The sequence below is a fragment of the Erithacus rubecula genome (assembly GCF_903797595.1).
Source record: "Erithacus rubecula genome assembly, chromosome: 2".
NCBI classification, from domain to species: domain Eukaryota; kingdom Metazoa; phylum Chordata; class Aves; order Passeriformes; family Muscicapidae; genus Erithacus; species Erithacus rubecula.
Window position 1 is genome coordinate 28,882,954 of NC_136685.1, and position 20,790 is coordinate 28,903,743.

The window sequence follows — 20,790 nt, forward strand, 5'->3', positions numbered from 1 at the left end:
CATTTTCTCATCGTGGCGCTCCGGCTGCAAAACCAGTGACATACAGCTATTTCTCGTGCAATGGGTGCTGAAGTGCCAGGGGTGGCTCATCCTGCTCCCGGGGCAGCGCGGGGCTCCCAGGCATCCCGGGGGGACAGCGGGAGCTGCCGACCAGGAGCGGCACGGGCGGGGCTGCCCGCAGCAGGGGACCGGGCGTGCGGGGGAGTCCTGGGGGCGGCCGGGGGTCGCTGCTGAGCACGGGCGATAACCCACGGGCAATAACCCACGGACAAAGCGGGCGCGGTGCGGCCGCGCCTGCGGGTGCCGGGGTGGGTGGTGTTTTTTTCCGCAAGCTCACCTTGATGCGGCGGGGCGTAAAAGGGCCGCGCTCGGCAGGGGGAGCATCGCTGTCTCGACGCAGCGCGGGCACCGAGCGGCGGCACCGCTGCGCTCCGGCCGCACCGCGCCGGGGCCGGAGCTGACGGGGCCCGTGGGGGAGCCCGCGGGAAGGGCAGGCTCGCCGCTGCCCCTGGGATCTGCTGTCTCGCCGCCGCTCGAGGCCGGGACACGGCGGAAGCGCCGGAGCGGCGTGCCGGGCCCCGCTGCCCCTTCGGGGGGACACCCGGCGGCTCGTCTGCGCTGCCCCGCCCGGGCCGCCCGCGCTCCCCGCCCGCGGTGGGGTCCCGCCGCCGGCCGATCCTCCCCCGCGCCGCGGCCGGGACTTACGGCAGTTTTGTTACTTTCTCGGACTTACATGGACATTTCCCGGGAGCGCGCGTAGAACGCGGGCGCCGCGTCCCGCCAGCCGCTCGCCGCCCGCCCCGCCGCGGGCACCGCCGCTGCCTCTGCCGCTCTCGCCCCGGGACGCGGAGGCGCCCGGCGGCGCGGCCCCCGCCTGCCCGCACCGGCCCGCCCGCCTCGCCGACTTTCTCCGCCGCTCGGAGCGAGAGCAACAGCTTGCCCGACCCGGCCGGGCCGAACGCCGCGGGAGGCAGCGAGGGAGCGGGCGGCGGCGGGCACCGCCGAACCGCGGCCTCTCCGCCGGAGCCGCGAGGAGCTGCCCTCCCTCCCTCCTCCTGCTCCCCGTCCCGGGCCGCGGGGCCACGCCGGGCGGCGCTGCGGGGACCGGCGGCGGGGCCCCGCCGCCCGGGAGGAGAGCGCGCCCGGGGGGGCGCCCGCTCCCTCGCCGGGGCCCCCGCGAAGCTGCCGCAGGCCGGCCCGCCGCGCCGGGCGCCCAAAGTGGCCCGCGCCCCCGCGCCCCGCGGGCGCCGCCCGGAGACCCTCGGCCCCCGCTGCCTCTTGCGGGCTGCTGCCGCGGGGTGCCTGGCCGCCGCCGCCCGCGCCCTGCTCCGCCGCGGCCCCGGCGCCCGCTCCGGCGCCCGGGGTGATGCCATGCCCCGCAACCACGGCGGCGGGGAGGAGGGCGGCTCCGCGGGGCTCTGGGTGAAGAGCGGCGCGGCAGCGGGCATGAAGGATGTGGAGTCGGGCCGGGGCAGGGCGCTGACGAGCTCGGCGGCCCGAGGCGACGGCCTGCTGCTGCTGGGCACCGGCGGCGCGGCCGCCCCCGCCGGGCTGCGGGAGGGCCGCCGCGGGAAGCACGGCGCCCGCATGAGCCTGCTGGGGAAGCCGCTGTCGTACAGCAGCGGACCGAGCTGCCGCAGGAACGCCAAGTACCGCCGCCTGCAGAACTACCTGTACAACGTGCTGGAGCGGCCCCGCGGATGGGCCTTCGTCTATCACGCCTTCGTGTGAGTACCGACCCCGCTCCCCTCTCCTCCCGTCCCGTCCTGTGCTGTCCTGCCCCGTCCTGTCCCGACCCCTCCCGTCCGTTCCGCGGCTGCCTCCCGCACCTGTCCTGAGCAGAGCCCCGCCGCACGGCGCGGCGCGTCCCTCCCCGCCTGCCCCTCCGGTCCCTGGGCATCATTCCGTGCGGGACACAGGGAGGACGAGTACCCCGCGAGTCGCTCCGACAGCGCCCGGGAGGAGTCAGCGGAGGCGCGGGAGCCGCTGCCACCTGCGGCGCGGCTCTCCGCGGGCGGCGGGACATCCCGCGCAGCCCTGGGTGGGAGGTGATGGGGGAAAAGCTCGGTTCACCCGGCAGAGAAACCGGCGGGGAGCAACACGCTCGCTGGTCTCCCGGGCGCTGGAGGCAGCCGGCTTGCGCGGGGGAGACTGCGCGGCGCTCCCGCTGATGCCGTACGCCTTCCCTCGAGGTTAGAGGGAGCGAGGGGTGCCGGCGGCTGCCGGGTCCTCCCCGTGACGGTGGAGCGCAGCGGGTACCAGCGGTACCGCGGCGCCTGTCCTGCCGGGCGGACACCGAGCGCTGCGCGCTTTGAAAAGTTACCGCCGCGGAGCCGCAGCGCTCGGCTCTGCCTCCAGCGTGTTTTCCGGGCGCGCCTGGTCCCCGCCTCGCAGGGAGTGCGGTGCCGGCGGCTTCCCACGCGGGCGCTCGCCCGGGATGCTGCGCCCCAGGTGCGGCCACCTGCGGCTGGCAGCGCCGGGGCCGCCCGAGGCAGGGTGCGTGCAGCGAGCGGCTTCTCCGCCCATGCCTGCCGCTGCTGAGCTTTTGATCTTAGCAAGTGACGGTTCCTGTCGCCCTCATCCTGAAAAAGCCCCTGACGGAAATGTTCCGTCTCATGGCTCAGTGGAGAGCGGTACCGTCACCGCGCTGCGAAACTTGTGCTGCTTTGACTTCTAGAGGCTTGTCCGCGACACCTGTGCTAGGGGACCCGTGGCTGTCACTGCTTGGGGTCAGCCATGTTCATTAGCAATCCTCTGTTTTTATGGGTTTTTATGGGGTTTGGTAATATTCAGGGGAAAGGCGCCCCACTCAAAATCCTTTTTGATGGTTGGACAAAACGTACAACGCAGTCTGACAAAGAATCACGACAATCATATTTATGGGAGAAAACAGGACCAATTACAGAGGGAGGAAGTTAAGCATTACTGTATTGGGGATATAATACAGGGTATTGTTATATCTGACTACAGGAAATTCATCATAAACCAATCAGAATATTTAGCTGATATGCTGTAACTAACTGTATTTGTTCCCTGATAGTCGTGGAAATCAAGCTAGCGGTTCCAGCATCTTGGCTAAAAAGCAACTGTTCCCTAAAAGCTGTTTGACAGCATAAGGAGTTCTCCTCTCCCAGCAGTAGGGAAACCCTCGAATCTTACTTTAATAGCAGCTGTTATAAGTAAAAAGGTGCCAAAACCACGGCAGTCTGATTAATAAGGTACTTTGTGCATAGATTCATTTAGTAGATGACAATTACTGTAGATAGCAAATATGCTTAATGTCATATATTATGCAGTATTATTCAGATTTTTGTCCACTTAGAGGATCTTCCCATTATTTCTGTTTTACACCTAAAAATTTCTTCTTGGAGCGCATTTATTTGCTACATTTTGCAGTCTGTGTTCTTACAGGTATTTTCCTGTGGCCTAGATGGATGTAAATTAGTGTTGCAACAAACACCAAAATATGTACTAGGAATCCTTTTCCTCCAGTGCCTGAAATTGCCATACAAAATCTGCAAATTTTAGTTTTGGACCTTTTCATTAGAGTTCATGATAGAAATCTTTAAAACCAGAGAAGTTCAAGCTGGAAATACAGCTGACAAGTTTAAACCTTACCCAAAAAAAAAAAAAAAAAAAAAAAAAAAAAAAAAAAAAAAAAAGGTGGTAAATTTCCAAATGGAGTGGAGTCATGACACAGCAGTGCTGTAAACAAGGAAGATTGCCAGCTGCGTTTAGATAATTGCCTGCATAGAAAGAGTGCCAGTTTTAATTTTTAATTGCAAATGGCAATTTTGGCAAATGTAATGCCAACATCACGTCTTTTATCTGAACAGATCTGTGTGAAAGAGCTTGAAACACTACTGTGGTATATGACACCTAGTAATAATATTACCTTAAAGTATCTGTCACTGATACAGTGTTTAAGGTGCATTTGAAGTTCCATTGGATTTCAGTTTGACAGCCATCCTTATTGCCAGTCTACAAATTATTTTAATGTATTTTTATAATTCTGATTTGATCACAGTCAGATAATAGGATAATATTTATGGTGTTCCAGGCTCATTTTTTTCCAGCCACCTGATCAAATATCGTTGCATCTTGGAAAGCAGACTTTCTTACAGAATTAAAAACCAAAACATAATAAAAAAGCCACAACTATTTGAAAAAAAAGAAGTCTTGAGACAAGTAGCTTAGAGTTGCAAAGACATTACATGGAGGAGATGTGTGCTTCCACTACTGCTAAGCTATTCTTGACTGCAGTGGAGCCTGTTATAGCTCTGTACTATTTCTGTTTCAGGAATGGGCTATCTGGGGTGAGACCTTTTGAGTAGATCATTGGTCTCCTGAAACCTCACTCTCATATGCAGGTTGAAGTAGTGCAAGGGTGGTTACAGGGTTTTGGTTTAAAGGCTTTGATCCAGCAGTTTAGATTTGGGTATTTTATTTTTTTTTTAATAAGAGCTAGGGAATTGAAGATTTGTTACAAATAAGAAATCATTCCTGCAGTGATATTTTCATGTATCACTCCCATAGGGAAATACACTTTAGGGCTGAGAAGTGTGCCCAGTTAGCTCTTCTTTTTTCCTCTTGCCTTTTCAAATATGATAAAAATAGGTCAGTCACCTAAGGAATGAGTGTTGTGACCTACATTCAGAAGTCAATTGGTTAGTTTATTTGTAAATGCAAACCTGCCAGATTCTAGAAAAAACAGCTAATTTGCAAATTTCTGCATCTAGGGAAAGAAGTTACTTTTGAGCAAAGGCCTTTGATTCCAGTAAAGTCGTGCTGGGGAGCAGAGCCATAATGTCAGTTTCTTGACTGCTTTTTTGTGCACCTCAGTAGCTCTTTACATGGAAAGCCCCATTAAAAAATTAAGATCTTTCCTTCAGGTTTTTGAAAACCCTCTTTTCAGATACCACAATTTTCTGTTCTTAATCATTCAGGGGCACCAAAATATGAACACTTATAAAATCAGAAAAGAACATTCATACCATTTGTGTGTAATGAGTCAGTAACTTAAACTCCTGCTAGTAAAATATTTATGCCACACCACGTCACCTACACATGGAACCATGTGCACATATAACACGTGTGCTTACATTAAAAGGCCGTGATATTGTAACTTTTCTAAAGTCTTGGGATGTCACAGGATTGCTTTCTGTTATCACTGTTGCAGTTTATTATGGCTTGTTTGGTGTGATAAAAATGTGCAGCTATTGCCTTAGAATGATCAAAGGGGAATTCCAGATTTGTTGCAAAATTAACTCTGGGTTTCATCTTCAGTTACCATAAGGACTTTGTATTATTTTTGTTCTTAATTGACATTCTGAAAATGAGATGGCATGAGATATTCAGAAAAAAATACTGCTCTTTGATACTGTTTATGCTGCTAGGATATAATTAGTTGCATAAGTTTCCTAATTTAACATGTTGGATTTATTTCAGGAATAATGAAGTTTCTGTTTCTTACTGACTTCTTTGTAATATATTCCATGCAAAAGTCTTTGACATTTGTTGTGGGGATGTCCTTCTCTTTACAAAGCTACCAACTTTTGCTCTGGAAGCTTCTGAATTCCAAATCACACATCTGGATGTGTGCACAAGGACAGAAGCACTTTGCATGGCCTGTATTGATAGGTTTTCATGAGCATCCCCCATTGGCCACTGCAGAGATATGACAGGATTTTAGTTGAATTGCAAGAGCCTGTATGGTATTATTCTTGTCCTTTGCGTTATTGATAGAAAAAGACTGAAAAATTATTTCTGGAAAATTTTTAATGAAGTCATCAAAGATTTAACTGGCTATTTTAGCCTTCCAGGTCTGCCAGAAAGGATGTAGCTCAGTAATGATCAGGATGGCTATTGAACAGCAGGTCTTTGCATGTGAGCTGACAGAGCTGCATCACACCGTGCCCTTGGTATAATACTGGAGGTTCCATGTTCTGATTAGAAAAACCATCATGTGCAACAGCCAAAGCACTTGCTTTTACTCATACTATTGAAAGTAGAAGAAACTTTTTTATCTTTTTTTTTTTTTCCCATCTTGTGGCGTATAATGACCTAGTTCCACGTGCTCTATGGGTAACTCTGCAGCTTTCATGTTTTCAGGCACCATTTCAGAGTCAGGATCTGGTGGTGTTAGGGTAACAATGTATTTCTATATTTTTGTAAAAACAAATAATAACATTATATTTACAATTAACAAATAATAGTGTTGACAACATAAATATGTAGCAAATCAAATCTTACTAGGTAAATCTGAGAAAAGTTTAAAAAAAATAAAACTTTAAAGCTCTTTAACTGTAGCACACAAACTTTAGAAGGCATTTTCTTTCAGAGACAATAAATAAAAGTGGGTATTTAGGTTCGTTTCAGTATAAATCTTCAGGCATTTACTACATTTGAAGTGATCTGTGGTTCTATACATGTGGATATTTCTCACATTGTTTTCAAGGAGCTTTAGGAAATTACCCCGTCCAGCTGGGAGATACACTCTTCCCAGTTGTATGAGATGGCTTTGTCTAGACAGGTCTCAAATTTCACTGCATGAGGGTCCCACCACCTTGCTGAATAACCTGCAGATCTGCACCACCTGCCTGTTGAAAAAAGAGAGGATTTGACATGGGAAGGGGAGAATGGAAGAGCCACCCTGAATCTCCCAAGTGGCAATTTACGATCAATTTCCCTTTACATATGTTCTGTCACTGCTGAGATTTTGGCTTCTTTACCATTGTGATTTCTTCAAGTAGATGTAGGCTGCTACTAGGGCACCTGTTAGATCACCCTTCTGTCAGATCAAACATGCTCAGCTCCATCAACTGCTCCAAGAGAAAAGCTCAAGGCTCCTGAGTATCTTGGGTGCTCTCCAGCATCTCCTCTGTCTTCCTCACATTCCTGTTCAGCTGGGAGGGATCACAGCTGACTGCCCTAGTGTAAGGCCATGCTGAGTAGAGAAAACTTTTTCAACCTGCCAGTCCCAGTCTTCTAATGTAGTTGCTTGCTGCTTGCTTTATTTCTGATGAAAGCATGCTGTTGGCTTGCTCCACCTGCTGTCTCCACAGAAATGCCCTTTTTGCTGGGCCTGCCACCCAAACAGTGGGTTCTCAGCCTGAGTGGATACATGGGATTATTCTGCACCAGGTGCAGTATCTGCCTTTCTCTTAGCTGTGCTCACAGATGTTTATGGTCATGTCTGGTATTTTCTTCTATCTCAGTCATTGTGCACGGACCAGAGCAGTGGAGATTGAACAAGCTTTAAACCTGCTTGTCCTCTTGCTTTGTGATTGGCAGAGAAGATCAAATGCTCAGCCATGCTTCATTCCTCCTCTCTCCTGGTGTTGTTCATGGACAGCAGACCTCTCCTGCAACCCTGTCATGTGCACTAAACAACATCTAGCTTCTATTTTTCACTTGTTTGTTGGGCTTTTCTTTGATTATTTTCTGGGATGGAGGGGAGAGTTGCTTATTTTTTGTTGTTGTTGTTATTTGGTGGAGGCTTTTTGTTTGTTTGTTTGTGGGTTGGTGGTTTTTTTTTGTTTTGTTTTTGTTTTGGTTTTTTTGGGGGGGAATTATTGTCCACCTCAGGATTTCCAATAGATAAGTATAAGGAATGTTTATACTTACCTTAGTAAAATACGGTTTCACATTTATGTTTTTGAAGCTTGATTTATAAATTTTCTCATTTGCACTGGCCTTACTTTCTGACTCAAGAGTAGTGATCCATGGGAAATGGCTCATTTTCCATAAAAATCAAAATTGATCCACAGCTTTCAGTAAAGAAGGTGCAAAAAGTTTTCTGTGAGAAAGAGTCACCAAGACCTGGGTTGGGGAAAGCTCATGCATGTGGACTTTCTTCTATTTGTCTTAAGGTTTATTTCAGAAATGAGATTAGGAATTGTGTTTAGGAGGGTGGATATTAGGTTAGTATTTGAGTTTCAAATAAATGTACAACCTTTGGATGCAGGATCTTCCTCATCTTAAAGCAAGACATGAGTTAAGAGGTTTCTTTATAATTATCTTTTCTCTGTAATTTTTTCTCCTTTCACAGCATCCATGCAATCAGCATTATACATGGGGATGAGACTCCTATCTCAGGTTTATTTTTCTTGGTGTGCCAGTCTTTGCTGAGGTATCTCTTGTCTTTTTTATTGAGTTACTTGTATTATGTGGGAACTCTTGAGAAACTTTCCGTGGTCTCATATGGTGAAAGAACCTGCCCAAAATTACAGATTTATTCTGAGGGATGGTATAGGAAATTCTATTATGGCATTAAATATGTGTTCTTAAAGGAGAAGTGGTTTTAGTGAATTAAAGATAGAATTTATAAAGGTTTTAATTGACTGTGAGAGAGTATTTGTATGGCAGATTTTCAAAGTAGGCCTGAACAATATCTTAATGATCTAGACATCTTTCTTCACAGGACACTTTTTAAAGTGGCTGTGTTGTTCAACTTTTAAAATCAAAAATAGGTCATGATATCTATTCAGACTTGATGTTCTTTCCATTCTCCAAGTCTGACTATATTTTTGATAGCTATTCACCCTGTTTTACTGTTAATTGCAGCTTAATTTATTTTTCTGAATTGGATGAAAGTACAGTTGAACCAATATTTCACAATAATTTCAAATAATTTGTAGCATCAAATGGAATACCAATCATTATTCAATTAATAATAGTGATTTCTCTATTCATGAGAATAAGCATAATTGATATACTTAACAATACTCATACAAATGCAGTTAAATTTTTCATAATAGTTTCAGTGGAAAGGAAAAGCATATGGTTTGTTACTTTATTAATATTTTTTTAATGGAGACAATACATAGAAGGAAAACCTTTTATTCCTAGACAATGCAAACTGCTGACGCTGCTAATAAATCTCACTGTGGTAAGATATTTATTACTTATTCAAAGGTAAAGTTTATTTGTCAAGTGTTTAACATTCTTATATGGTTCATATTTTCATTAACATAAGTGGTGAAAATTAATGAAATTTGCAACTGATTTTAATTGAAGTAAAATTGAGTCTTCTGCTCTCAGGTAGAAAAGATGGAGTAGTAAGCATGAATAATACTATCTAATAAAAAAATCTCTAACGTGTGTAGGTAGTAGACATAATTTACTGTGTTATTCTTAATGAGGCAGACGTTTATTTCACCATAAATGTTGATTATTCCCATTAACATTAACACCCAAGCCATTTCTCAAACCATTAACACAATACAGCATGCATTCTTGGTTTTTGAAATTAATACTGGTGCATTGAGAGTCACTTGTAAACATGTGTTATATAAAATATACCAAGTTTCGGGGAACTTGTGGGTTTTTTTCTTCTTGATTTCTCTGCAAGATTTTTTATTTCTTTTTGTAAGTTAGTTTTCCAGATTTCCTGTAAGAGAGCAGATGTAGATTACTCAGGGGATTGCCACCACAGGTCAGTTAAGGTAGAAAATTCTTGAACTGTACAGTTTATCAATTGCAAAATAATTTTAAGGAGTTGCCCTTTCAAGTGAAAACACTCCCCCTTCCTTTAAAGGTATTAATTAAAAGTTCAAGGGGTGTCTTATAGGTCAGCTGCACCTAATCAAGAAATATTTTCAGTTTTCTGTTGGGCATTAGATTTATCTTGTGATAGCTCTCTGAGTTGCAGTGTAATTGCGTTACAGGAAGCTCAGCAAAACGTTCATCATTTGGGGCACTGAAGTGCAGTCTCAGACAGTGTCTTCTGCTTGAAAGACTCTGTGATTATTTCCTAATATATGCAGTTTGGTTCAGTGATTCAGAGGTGGACACTGTCCTCCAGCCAGACATATCTGAAATTTTCTGTTTGAACTTTATCTGAGAAAATCTTCAAACATAAATGTGTGTGTTTTCCTTAACAGAGATGGACATAAATATGTCTCTAAGCATTTTCTTGAAGAGTGAATAATTTTCAAAGGCATGAAGTACCTGCAGCTTCCTTTCATTATTCTATTGTGCATTCAATGGGTAATTCACTTTTTTTCTCCCCACTTGTACAGAATGAAGTTTAACAAATGAATCATGCTCTTTAACTGATTAGAAATAATGAAGAAAGGAAGTTCAGTACCTGCCTACGTCTTGATTTAAGCAATATATTCCTGTTTGTCTTGGCTTCCTTCTTGCCTTGCGACTCCATAGTTTGACCAAGCAAACATATTAATGCCTTTTGAGATTTCTGTAGAGTTTTAATTATTTTATTGTGGTCATACTTGATAACATATGGAAGAAATAGACTTGTGCCAGGAGTAAAAGATGACCAAACCAAGAGGATAAAAAAACTATGCTTTGAGAAAAAAAAATACTACTGAACACATTCAGGTACCTCCTATTCCACTTGTGTCATAGATTAAAACACTTGCACACACTCTTGAGGTCATTCAGTCAGAAATAGCATCTAACTTCTCCTTGGGCATTACATTTAATTGCTTTATGTGGCCTAAGCTCATCCATAACCGTGGTATCTGAGAACTACCCATTACAAGTAAATGTACAAATCTTTCCCTTTGAAGCTCTCATGACAGAAGTGCACTTAAAAGTTACTGCTGGGCCTTTCTGAATATGGCTAAGAGTCCTGATATACTTGAGAGGGTCTTTTGTGGAAAAATTAGGATGAAATATTGTTTTGGATGCATTTCTGTAAGTAGTGGGGATGGAGGGCCACTGATCCTTGGCACTGAGTTTGAAAATGTAGGCCACTGTCTGTGAGGAAAGTCTCTGTAAGTACATCTTTTTAATAGTGAAACTGCTTTGTCACAGGAGAGATGACAGGCAATGCCCCACTTGGAGCTGGCTTGATGAGGCTGGCAGGATATCCACACCACTGCACAGGTAAGCAGGTGATGTCCTTTTCCCATCATATAGCCCAGTACTGGAGAAAAGGAATTGCCATCTTTCCAGGGACACCACACAGTAAGTTCATCAGCTTGAAAAAGTCTTTTACATCCAAGAAAGTTGTGCTGACTGAGGTCAGAAGTCTCTAAATTCATTAGGAGGAAAGAAGTCTCTTTTTCTCTTTACATCTCTCTGCAGTTGATATCTATCTGTAGAGTCAGGTTTATTCACATATACCAGAAGAATCATAGCCACAGGAAGGAGGAGACTTGCTCTTTACAACTCTGTGCAGAAGGATCTGTGTAGATGACAGGAAATGTAAAGCTGTGTGTGAACAAGCTACTTGAAGTTCTCTGTGCAACAGGGAGGGAGGAAGGAAAAGCCTATACTGGCAGTGGGAGGGCTTTTCTGTCCCTCAGACTCTTCTGAATGTAGTTTGATAATTTAAAAGCATGAAATCACAGAATCATTTAGGGTGGGAAAGGTGTTTAAGATCAGAGTGCAGCCTTAGCTCTAACACTGCCAAATCCACCACAAAACCATGTCCCTGAGTTCCATATCTACCACAGGTCTTTTGAGTGCCTCTAGGGATGGGAAGTGAATAACTTCCCTGAGCAGCCTGTTCCAATCCTTGACAATCCTTTCTGTGATGAATTTTTTCCTAATATCCAATCTAAACCTCCCCTGGCACATCTTGAGGCCACTTCCTCTTGTCCTATTGCTTGTTACTTTGAAGAGAAGACTAGTCCCCACCTCACTTCAGCATGTCTTTCTTTATCTAGGAGGGAACACAATAATTGAAGAGAAGGAGAATTTATAAATGTGTACTTGACTGTAACAGTACTTGACTGATCCTTTATATTGCTTTCTGATTAAAAATGTGTTTGTCTTCTATTAATAATTTGTTTTTAATATTCCCTCCCCCCCACACCCCCTTTACCTGTTTTCTCTAGAGAGAAAGCTGAAGCGATAGTGTAAGTCAATTTACTGGATTTATATGTAAATAAAACATGGTATTGACCTTTACATTTTTCTTCCAGTGAGGTCTTGACCCTGTATGCAGATCTGAGGAAATATCACAACATTAAAGTTTGGTCCACTACCTGATTGTGTTCCTGATTGCTTTTTCTTTGGTAAATATTCATGTAAATCTTGCTAAAGCTGAGGCTCAACTAGGTTATTCCTGTTTGAGTCCACTCTTTGCTGGAGTTTAGGTCACTTTTTAGCTGCTCTTACAGGTCATTTCATGGGAAGGGCTGCAGCTGGACAGCAATATGCAGTCCAATCTATGACCTCCAGCATGTCTACATCTACACTTGGAGGAAAACCTGGGGAGATGCATCTGAAATGCCCTCTGGAATTCAGAAACTCGGTGAGAAATGCAGTCCTCAGGGACTTTTTCTGCAGAAAGGGATTCAGTCAGTCTTACTCTTGTCTAGGGGATTTTTCCTTGAAACCATAACTGAGTTAATAATACACATGAAATATAAAAGACATCTAAAAGTATATTAATATTAGATTAAATGTTGTTATTGCTGCTGTTCATGAATGGGTAAGCTGGAGCTGAAGTGACTGTACCATACTGAGCACAATACCACACCACTAAGTGTCAGAAGAAAAGTATTTACTTGGAAAAATCCTTCGTATGATTGTTCTCTCCAGGATTTTTCATACGCCCATATCTGTAAATTATCTCACCACAATGAAAGGTCATGGCATTTTTTTGGCTTTCTTTTATCACCAGCTTTAGGAGTTAAATAATATAATGGATAGTGGCTGAAAACTCAGATATGTTAAGATAAAACATAAGTGGCATTTCAGATGTAATCTCTACCTGGAAGATAAAATTTACTAGAGGAGTGCGCATTTGTTTGAGAAATATGATTTTAGGAAATTTTGATTGTGTTTTTCAGGTTTTTTAATCCATTACAAAATAGTATTCTTCTGTGTCTTAAGTATAAAATCTCTATGAAGTAAATGAAAATGATCCTGGCTTAAAATGGGAACATTGTAAAGACTTGGAAGCAATTTGCAGAAGAGTCACTCAAGAGATCTGAAGTGTATTTTGGTTTTGGAAATGAGATCAGTATATTAGAGATGCCCATTCGTCTCCCCGTCTATATTTAGCATCCTGCAGTGAACCAGTGACTGCCTTCATCCCAGTCCAGTGTGTGTCAGAGTCATGTCTTATGACCCTGCAGGATATCTGCTCTAATCAGTATTTTGAGATGGCTCAGTAATAAAGTTCTGTCTTTCAGCCTTGTCTTTAAACGTGAGGCATACTGTAATGGATATGTGACCTTGGCAGGTTGTGCTGTTCCAACTACGGATCTGTGGATTAATTTTGAACTGAGGGCTGCCTTCCCTACCTCTAGAGGGTGTGCAGGTGGTGGCAACAAATCACTACACATACAGTTCATACTGTTTTCTGGCAGGAGAATAGAATTGTTATCTTGCAGTCTAGCCCTGGGAATTTCTGGGTACATGTTCTAAAAAATGATTAGCATGGTAATTTGATTAAAAACAGTAATTAATGAAGAACACTGTGTGAAAATGATGCTAGGCGCATAGACATACAGTTCTGGAGGATGCCGTTTACCAACCTGCAAATTTCTTTCATGTAACAAGTGCAGAATATACAAATTCATGATTAAATAATCCAAGCATTTAAATAACCCTGCATTTTTCTAAATCTCTGCATACAACAGTTGTCACTGTCTTTCATGCAGGGTGATAACCCAGAAAACATTGTTGAGGTGGACCTTTATAATTCCTAACATGGTCTCTGTCGAGCTAATATCTCAAAGGTGTGACCTATCTGTCACCATAGCTCAAATTATTGTGCAAACTCTAAATATTTGGGTTCTTGCCACCTCCCTCTGTCTGGACTCAGCAGTATGCTCTGTGTGCTCATCCCTGTGGCTGTACAACCCTTGCTCCTCAGCAGCTCCTCTTCCTGCTCCCTCCTTGCCTGGGGAGAAAGTTACTTCTCTTCACTTTCAAGAGCTGCAAAAAAATATCTGGCTAGTTAATTTCTAAAATTGCATTTATAAGGGAATAACAAAACCAGAAAGTCAGTTTTGCATGACTCATTAAGTGGAAGGAAACAACAAATGCAACTGTTTCTTTTTACTAGGTCTGACACCCTCAGCAGCATGTGGTACAAGTGCTTTTAATATAAACTACTTGACAGTAGACTAGCATGAGTGCACTTCTAACTTACTGCAACTTAAACCCAACCTCAGAAAAACTGTAACTAAACCTATGATGTGTTTTTTTCCAATCACTTTTGGAAAGTGACACTTGTTTTGGCAGATGCTGAACTGTTGCCTGAGCTGGGAATTTCATTGTTTAACAATTTTATGAAGATTAATTATCATATAGTTGATGAGAGTCTCCTGCCTGCATTATTTGTCTTTGTCTGAAGGTACTGAGTTAGAAAAGTGGATGACTGGTGGAAGAACAAGCAGAATAGCAACACAGTTTCTCAGAATGAGGCAGGGAAACTAGGATGCAGATGAATTAATAGTGCTAAAGATACACCTAGTTTTACAGTTTTCTCTGAAGCTAGGAGCAAAAAACCTGCTAAATAAAGTGACTGGTAGCAACTGGTAAGAATATGAGGAAAACAGTCAATGGGAAACCATGGAAGAACATACTGAAATCAGTCTCATAGGTAGTTTGAAACGAGTTGCTGTCAAAATCCTAGGGTTTGACAATCTTTGAGAAAGGTACACATGAATTTGAGTGGTTTGTTCATTTTCAGGTATGTTTTTAGGAAGCTGCTTCTCTCAAAACACACTTCTACACCTGTATGCTTTTGCAGTTTCTAGTGTGGAATGAGATGGACTTAATGTTCTTGAGATAGTTTAATTAATTTCAAGTGATCATATTGCTGTGCTATTGTCACTGTGGCTTCTGGGACATTCTGCCAAACCTCTAAAACTGTGTATAAATTATGTGCAAATTCTTCAAAAACAGGAGTGGAAAAGTTTTTTTGCTCACGACCTTGGATGAAACAGCAATCCAGATCTTTGCAACTGAGTGTCTTAAATAGTTTTTTTCTCTTACAAACTAACCTCTGGATGACAGGTGCTTAAAATTGATATGTGTCAAGGTAGGTAGGTGTCTTAATAGGCTGAGTCCACTATGCTTGTTGTTTCAGTTCTGCATTGAATCCCTCAATACACATGTATTAAAAAAAAAACTTTTGTCTTTCCCAAAGACATAGCAAATAAAAATGCCAGCTCTTGTATCCTGAGGGGAAAAAAGAAAACCAAAATCACAAAAAAAAAGCCCATAATAAACCCCAACAAAACCCACTTGACTTTTTTTTTTTTTTGTTGTGGAGGGTCACATCAAACTTTTGACTCTGAAGTGTTTCTAGATTCTTTTTCCAACTGAAAGCTGGAAAAAAAAGCTTATTTTTCTTCTTTGAGTATATAGGTGTTTTCTAATATACCACTCATAATTAAGACATAAGACTTCAATTTGAGTGACTTTTTAGCCTTCCATTTTTTCTTCTTTGCTTGTGCCCAGTTGATTTCCTAAGGGACTAATGATCTTCTCTTACCTCTGTGCTCTCTGATTAACTCAAGTTGTCCCCCAGAGGATGAAGGAACTGGAACCTAAACACTTAATAATGGTCACCCTTGTAACAGGATCCCATGGACATTACTGAGGGTGAAAAGAACACAGCCTTTAGCACCATGGTTTATTTCCTTTGAAGTTTCAGCACTATCCTGGCATTTACCTCACACTCTTTTGGCTTTCAGAAAACTCTCTGATGCATTCAAGCATGTAGTTATTTATAAATATATATATGTATATATAAAAGTGCTGACGTACAGTGCTGTCTCCATTAATGAAAGCAGAGAACATGATTTATATTTTGTTGAGTCAAGCACTAGTACTTTTGGATAAAGAAGTCTTTAGCAGGTACAAACTGCAGGCCAAATCCTAAAGCTGTTTACTAGCCGTTAATTCCAGGCTCAATCCAGAAGCTCTTACTCAAGCAAAATGTAAAGTAATAGGATGCTTTATCTTCTTATTATTGAATATTTTAAGAGTGCTATGTAATTTTTTAAAAAATGTGCAGGTTTCTATCAACCCCTCGTCATGTTGTGCAGCAGCCTCGGGAGTGACTCCTTGTGCAGTAGTGTATTATATGGTAAATCACCTGCAGCTGCAATGTATCACAGTACACTGCAGACAGTGCTTTTACAATTTTGCTTTCATCATTTGCAATGAGTAACAGAGACCTAAATGGCAAAATACTTTGTCTTGAAAAGTAGCCATTGAAATACTGCTGCAAAGGTAATCACAGAGTTTGGGAAATGATATGGTACAAAATAACCGATTTTGCTACATACAGTTTCATTCATTTCTGAAAATGATTGTTCTTTTGCAGGCATGGAGATCTGGATATGTTTCTAATGTAAAATGAATAGGAAATACTTCAATTGTTCAAGTAGCTCTTAAACATATTTTAGTTTGATAGCTGATTGTATATTATGTTTTCAGCCTTTGTGCAAAGCAGTGTTTAATAACAGAGTTTGCTCCATAATGCACATAGATGAAGACTGTTCTTTGTATTATCAATCTAAAAACCCACATGCATTAATATAGTGCTGTTGATGTTAAGTTGTCTCATTGCTTGGAATTTACTGCCACATTGCTTGGCACAGAGGTGTCAACTAAGAGAACTCCTTGCAACTCTGACTTAAGACTTATCACTTCCCATTTAGAAAATGACCTTACAAGTTAGTCAAATGACTGGGCTGCTATGGAACAGCAGCTGCTAGTGGAAAGTTCTCAAAATTGGCTTGGATTGCTTGCAGTTCTCTCCTTTAATTGCTGATATCGTTGCCCGTGTATGCAGTGCTTATCAATGACTGTAATTGCTTTATAGTTCTCAGATCATTCTCTAGTGGTTAGGGTTGATTTTTAGCTTTTAAGTTGAAAACATCTGAGGATTAATCTACTGGTTTGTTTTGTGCATTTTCTAGCAACTTTGTGTAAATTGCTAATTATTTATAACACCCTCGAGGCATGAAAATAAATACTGTAACGTTTTCATGATTAAATATATTTTCTTTTGAAATCTCTGGGATCATATTTGGTCCAGTTGATTTACATAATTTGCAGGTATAGTATGGTGAAAGAGAAAATAAAACAACTCAGCTGCACCTGCTGTATTTGAGATGTTTCTGGGTGAACAATACCAGACAAGCACGGGATTTTTTGGTCCATTTCCCATCTGTCTTGTAACACTGCAAAATACAGTGCCCAATCTCATAATTTTACCTTAAGGTAAAATGGCAAATTCTCACCATGAGCTACTATGAAAGCCTGGTTTTGTACCAGTTCAGTGTTTGTCATTAAAGAAATTAAATCTGTCTGGAAGATTGTCTACAGAGAGACATGATAATCAAATGAAAATCCCTTACATTTATAAAGGTTTAAAAAGGTGAGAGTTAACAGCTGCTAGTTAAAGGTATCACTGCTATAGTGCACTTACCCTCATTTGATGTTAGTCCTGTGGTGGAATAGTTGTTTGTATGACTCAAGTTGTGTCAAGTCACAGTTGTGAAGATACTCTCAGCAGTGCTGGGTACAAATACACTTTGAACTTATTTCCTGTTGTGGAGCTCTTCCTTGCAGTGTGCTGTATGCTAATACATTACAACTTGCAACTTGCAGTGCTTTATTGCTTAATTTAAGCATAGTTTGCATTTCCTATGGTTTGATTGGTTGGCAAGGCATGCAGAAATTCTGAGTCAGATGCACCTATTTCTGGATGTCCAATATAATTAGGTGCAGCCCTGAAGCAACGTGTTTTGTGCAACTTTCCAGGCACACAAAATGCAGAAATACAAGGGAGGGTATTTGGAAAAAAATTAGTGCCATTTAACTTCGAATTATTATTGTGTTTGTTGTGATGAGCTTCATAATTATGAAACTGGGCTTTATTTTTTTCCTGTTTTCTTTTGTATTCTTTTATATATATTTTTTTTCATTTTAGTAATTATAACTTTGATACATATGAAATATGCCAGATGGACATTCCTGGAAATGGCATTGTCCTGTATAACTTTGGAGCAGTTATGTAGAACCAGCATGGTCATTGAATTCTGCAAATTTCTGTTTTCTGTAACCTTGTCCTGGGACATTGCTGTTGAAAGTGATTTTTTTTTCTGCAGTTTATGTAGTTTGATTTGCATGATCAGCCTGCTAAAAAGTGTGTTGATTACTGGTACTGCAGTTTGGTGCATGGTGCTGATTGAAAACAAGACTGAAACCAGCAGCTTCTTCCAGACATTATTCATTAGCTGCTGCTAATTTTTGGCTCCTAAAAATTGGATTTGAATTTGTCACTAGGAGAGGAAAGCAGTTTGACTGTAATTGTCCTACTAAAACTGAATGGTATCCAAAAACAGTTTCTGTGCTTTTGAAGACTAAGGTTCTATTGAAGACATAATTTTTAATTGCATCAAATACAATTAAGTGCTTAATTGGTTGTGTGTAAATAAAGGAGTAAAATCCATATGGGTAGTAATTTAGGGAGAAATGAAGTGCCACAGTGTACAGTATTGGTTTTCTTGAAATACAAGAAATCTGTCAATTCCCAGAACACAAAATCACATTCATCCATTTATTGAAAATATTTCCTCCTAAGAGAAGTGTGTACAATTTAAGTCTAAGAAAAAAAAAAAAAAATCCGTTTATTATGCACTTTTAAAAAGAAATCCAGAATCTACTTTTTGTGTTCTTTAGATTTGTTTTTTGAGGTCTGCCCCAGTTTTCTTGTCTTCATTTGAGAGGTGATGTCCCACATCTGCTACTCTTGCCTGAGTGCAGGCATGGTTTTCTCTGGTGGTGCCAGTAAATGTCTGTTAAGGTGTGGCTGTGTGCTGCCCCTAAACCACTGGTGTTATGTTAATCACTTCAAAGCTGGGTAGGCAGTGTAGTCTGCAGTGATGTGAATGCTAGGTTTGAGTCACTATGTTTTCACAGTTATGGTTAGTTAGGCCTTTCCATGTTAATTTTCATTTATTTATTTTATTTTATTTTTTAATAGAGGGTCTTTGAGTTTTGTTTATTTCCCCTACTAAAAATTCTTGCATATGATTTTTTTTTTCTCTTAAACCTTTCCTTAAAATTAACAATACTCCATTTACTATATGCATATTGCAAAATTCTGTTAAATACTTCACTAGATTATTCACTTTCCTTTACTTAAAATATATTTTATAATTCAATTAGGTAGATAATAACCATAAATGCATTCCCTAAAATTAAAAAAAAATAATATAGACAACATCTTAAATTTCTAATAGAAGAAAAATGAAGTGACATTGGAGACTCAAAGAGTAGAAAAATAAAGTCAAAATTGAAATTTGGGGATATTGCTGGGGCATTTTCTGGTTTATTTTTAAAAATTTGGGACATAATTTTATAAAAATATCATTCTAAAACCCATGCACTGTAGCTTTAAAAATTAATATTGATGTGAATGGACATTTATCCCTCACTCTGTAGCTCTCAAAACTTTGACATTTCTCCCATGCTTTAAGCTTTCCCTTCCTTTGTGTGATGTTTTCCTTTTGACCCAGCAGCCACACACTGGATAGATGTGCCAGTGCAATGTGAGCATGTTTAGCTGTTATTTAATGTATATGCTGGGTTATTCCTCATGCATACAGAGGCACCATCAAGTGGATGAGTTCCAACAAATTGCAGACTCAGCTTTAGGTGGACTCTAGAGCTTTTCTATATAAGTGTATGTGTATAAAGATATTGTTAAAGTAGTAGCTCCTGATCTTTAGGTGAAATGATGTGAGCTTTTGTTTTCACATCACTGAGGTCTAACTTGCACCAGAAAGGACTGGCTGCCTCTTGTTTTGTACTTGGCATCTTATACAATTCTGGGCATCAGGTGATACTCCTTACACATATTCTTTGGGGTTTTTGTCCAAACTGCACAAAATAATGAGGAAACTCTTGCAGCCCATCAGAATGGTATTTTTTACAGCACTATACTTAAATCACATGTTTTATAACCTACTGTTAAGTAGCACATGAACCAGTTCTGTGGCCACTTCATCCATCTGCTGTCCTTTTCCTCAAAACTGAAGGGTTGTGGGAGCAAACTGTTCCTGAAAACAAAGAACACACCAGAGCTGTGGGCTTGGACAGCTGAAGTGTCCAGGAGTGTGGTGCCCAAGACCTCTTCTGGCCACCTTGCCTTTAGCAGTGTAGGCATACCCAAAACTCCACAGACCATGGTGTAAAAGGGGTGACTGGCAGTCAGAGCTGGTAGAGACTGTCCTTTGTCTTGAGAAAATGTGAGATTTAAAAGATTCAATCCCAAACTGCAGCCAAGGTTTGGTGTTCCCTCTTTTCTAAATCAAATGTAAAAATATCTCTTAGATAAGAGCTTCAGTTTAGTCCCATCATGCTTTACTGAGTTTAACTTCACTAAGAAGACTTTCTCACTGAAATCAAAGGCTTTTCAGACTTCTCAATATTCCTGTGAAGCCGAAATAAAATCAATAATTTCCTTTGATGAATGTTTGCATACTTGTGAATCAGTATGTTTTTTTCAAGAGAAATATTTGCTAAAAATTCCCAACCAGCCATTCTCTCTCTTCCACTCCCCTTCTTTCCTCTGCAGATGACAAAAATGGGGAAAAGAGGTGAGACTCCTACTAGACATTACCTGTTCCATTTTTCATGAGGAATTCATAGGGGGAGGCTGATGCTCTTGAGATGAGCTGCTTCCCTCTGCTTGGTGCTCTAAGGAGCACAATTTGGTATTACCAGTACAAAGTAGAGTTGGGAGGCTGAAGGAAAGGGTGGAGAGTCAGTGTAAGTACTGCTGAATACTGGTTAAAAGTATTAGAAGCTGTTAATAGAGTTTGACAAGCCAACCTT

At 42.0% G+C, this 20,790-nt stretch overlaps 1 protein-coding gene across 3 annotated transcripts in view; it reads left to right on the forward strand.

Moving 5' to 3' along the window:
• Window positions 1–369: 369 nt before the first annotated feature.
• The window catches only part of KCNQ5 (potassium voltage-gated channel subfamily Q member 5), a 268,932-nt gene continuing 248,511 nt past the window's right edge, over window positions 370–20,790 (forward strand). For 2 of the 3 annotated variants that reach the window (XM_079299139.1, XM_079299141.1), the window contains exon 1: window positions 370–1,727. In XM_079299139.1, coding sequence (XP_079155265.1) covers window positions 1,372–1,727 — 356 coding nt within the window. In that variant the 5' untranslated portion in view covers window positions 370–1,371. The remainder of the gene's footprint in view (window positions 1,728–20,790) is intronic. The other variant, XM_079299140.1, reaches the window with a different exon arrangement.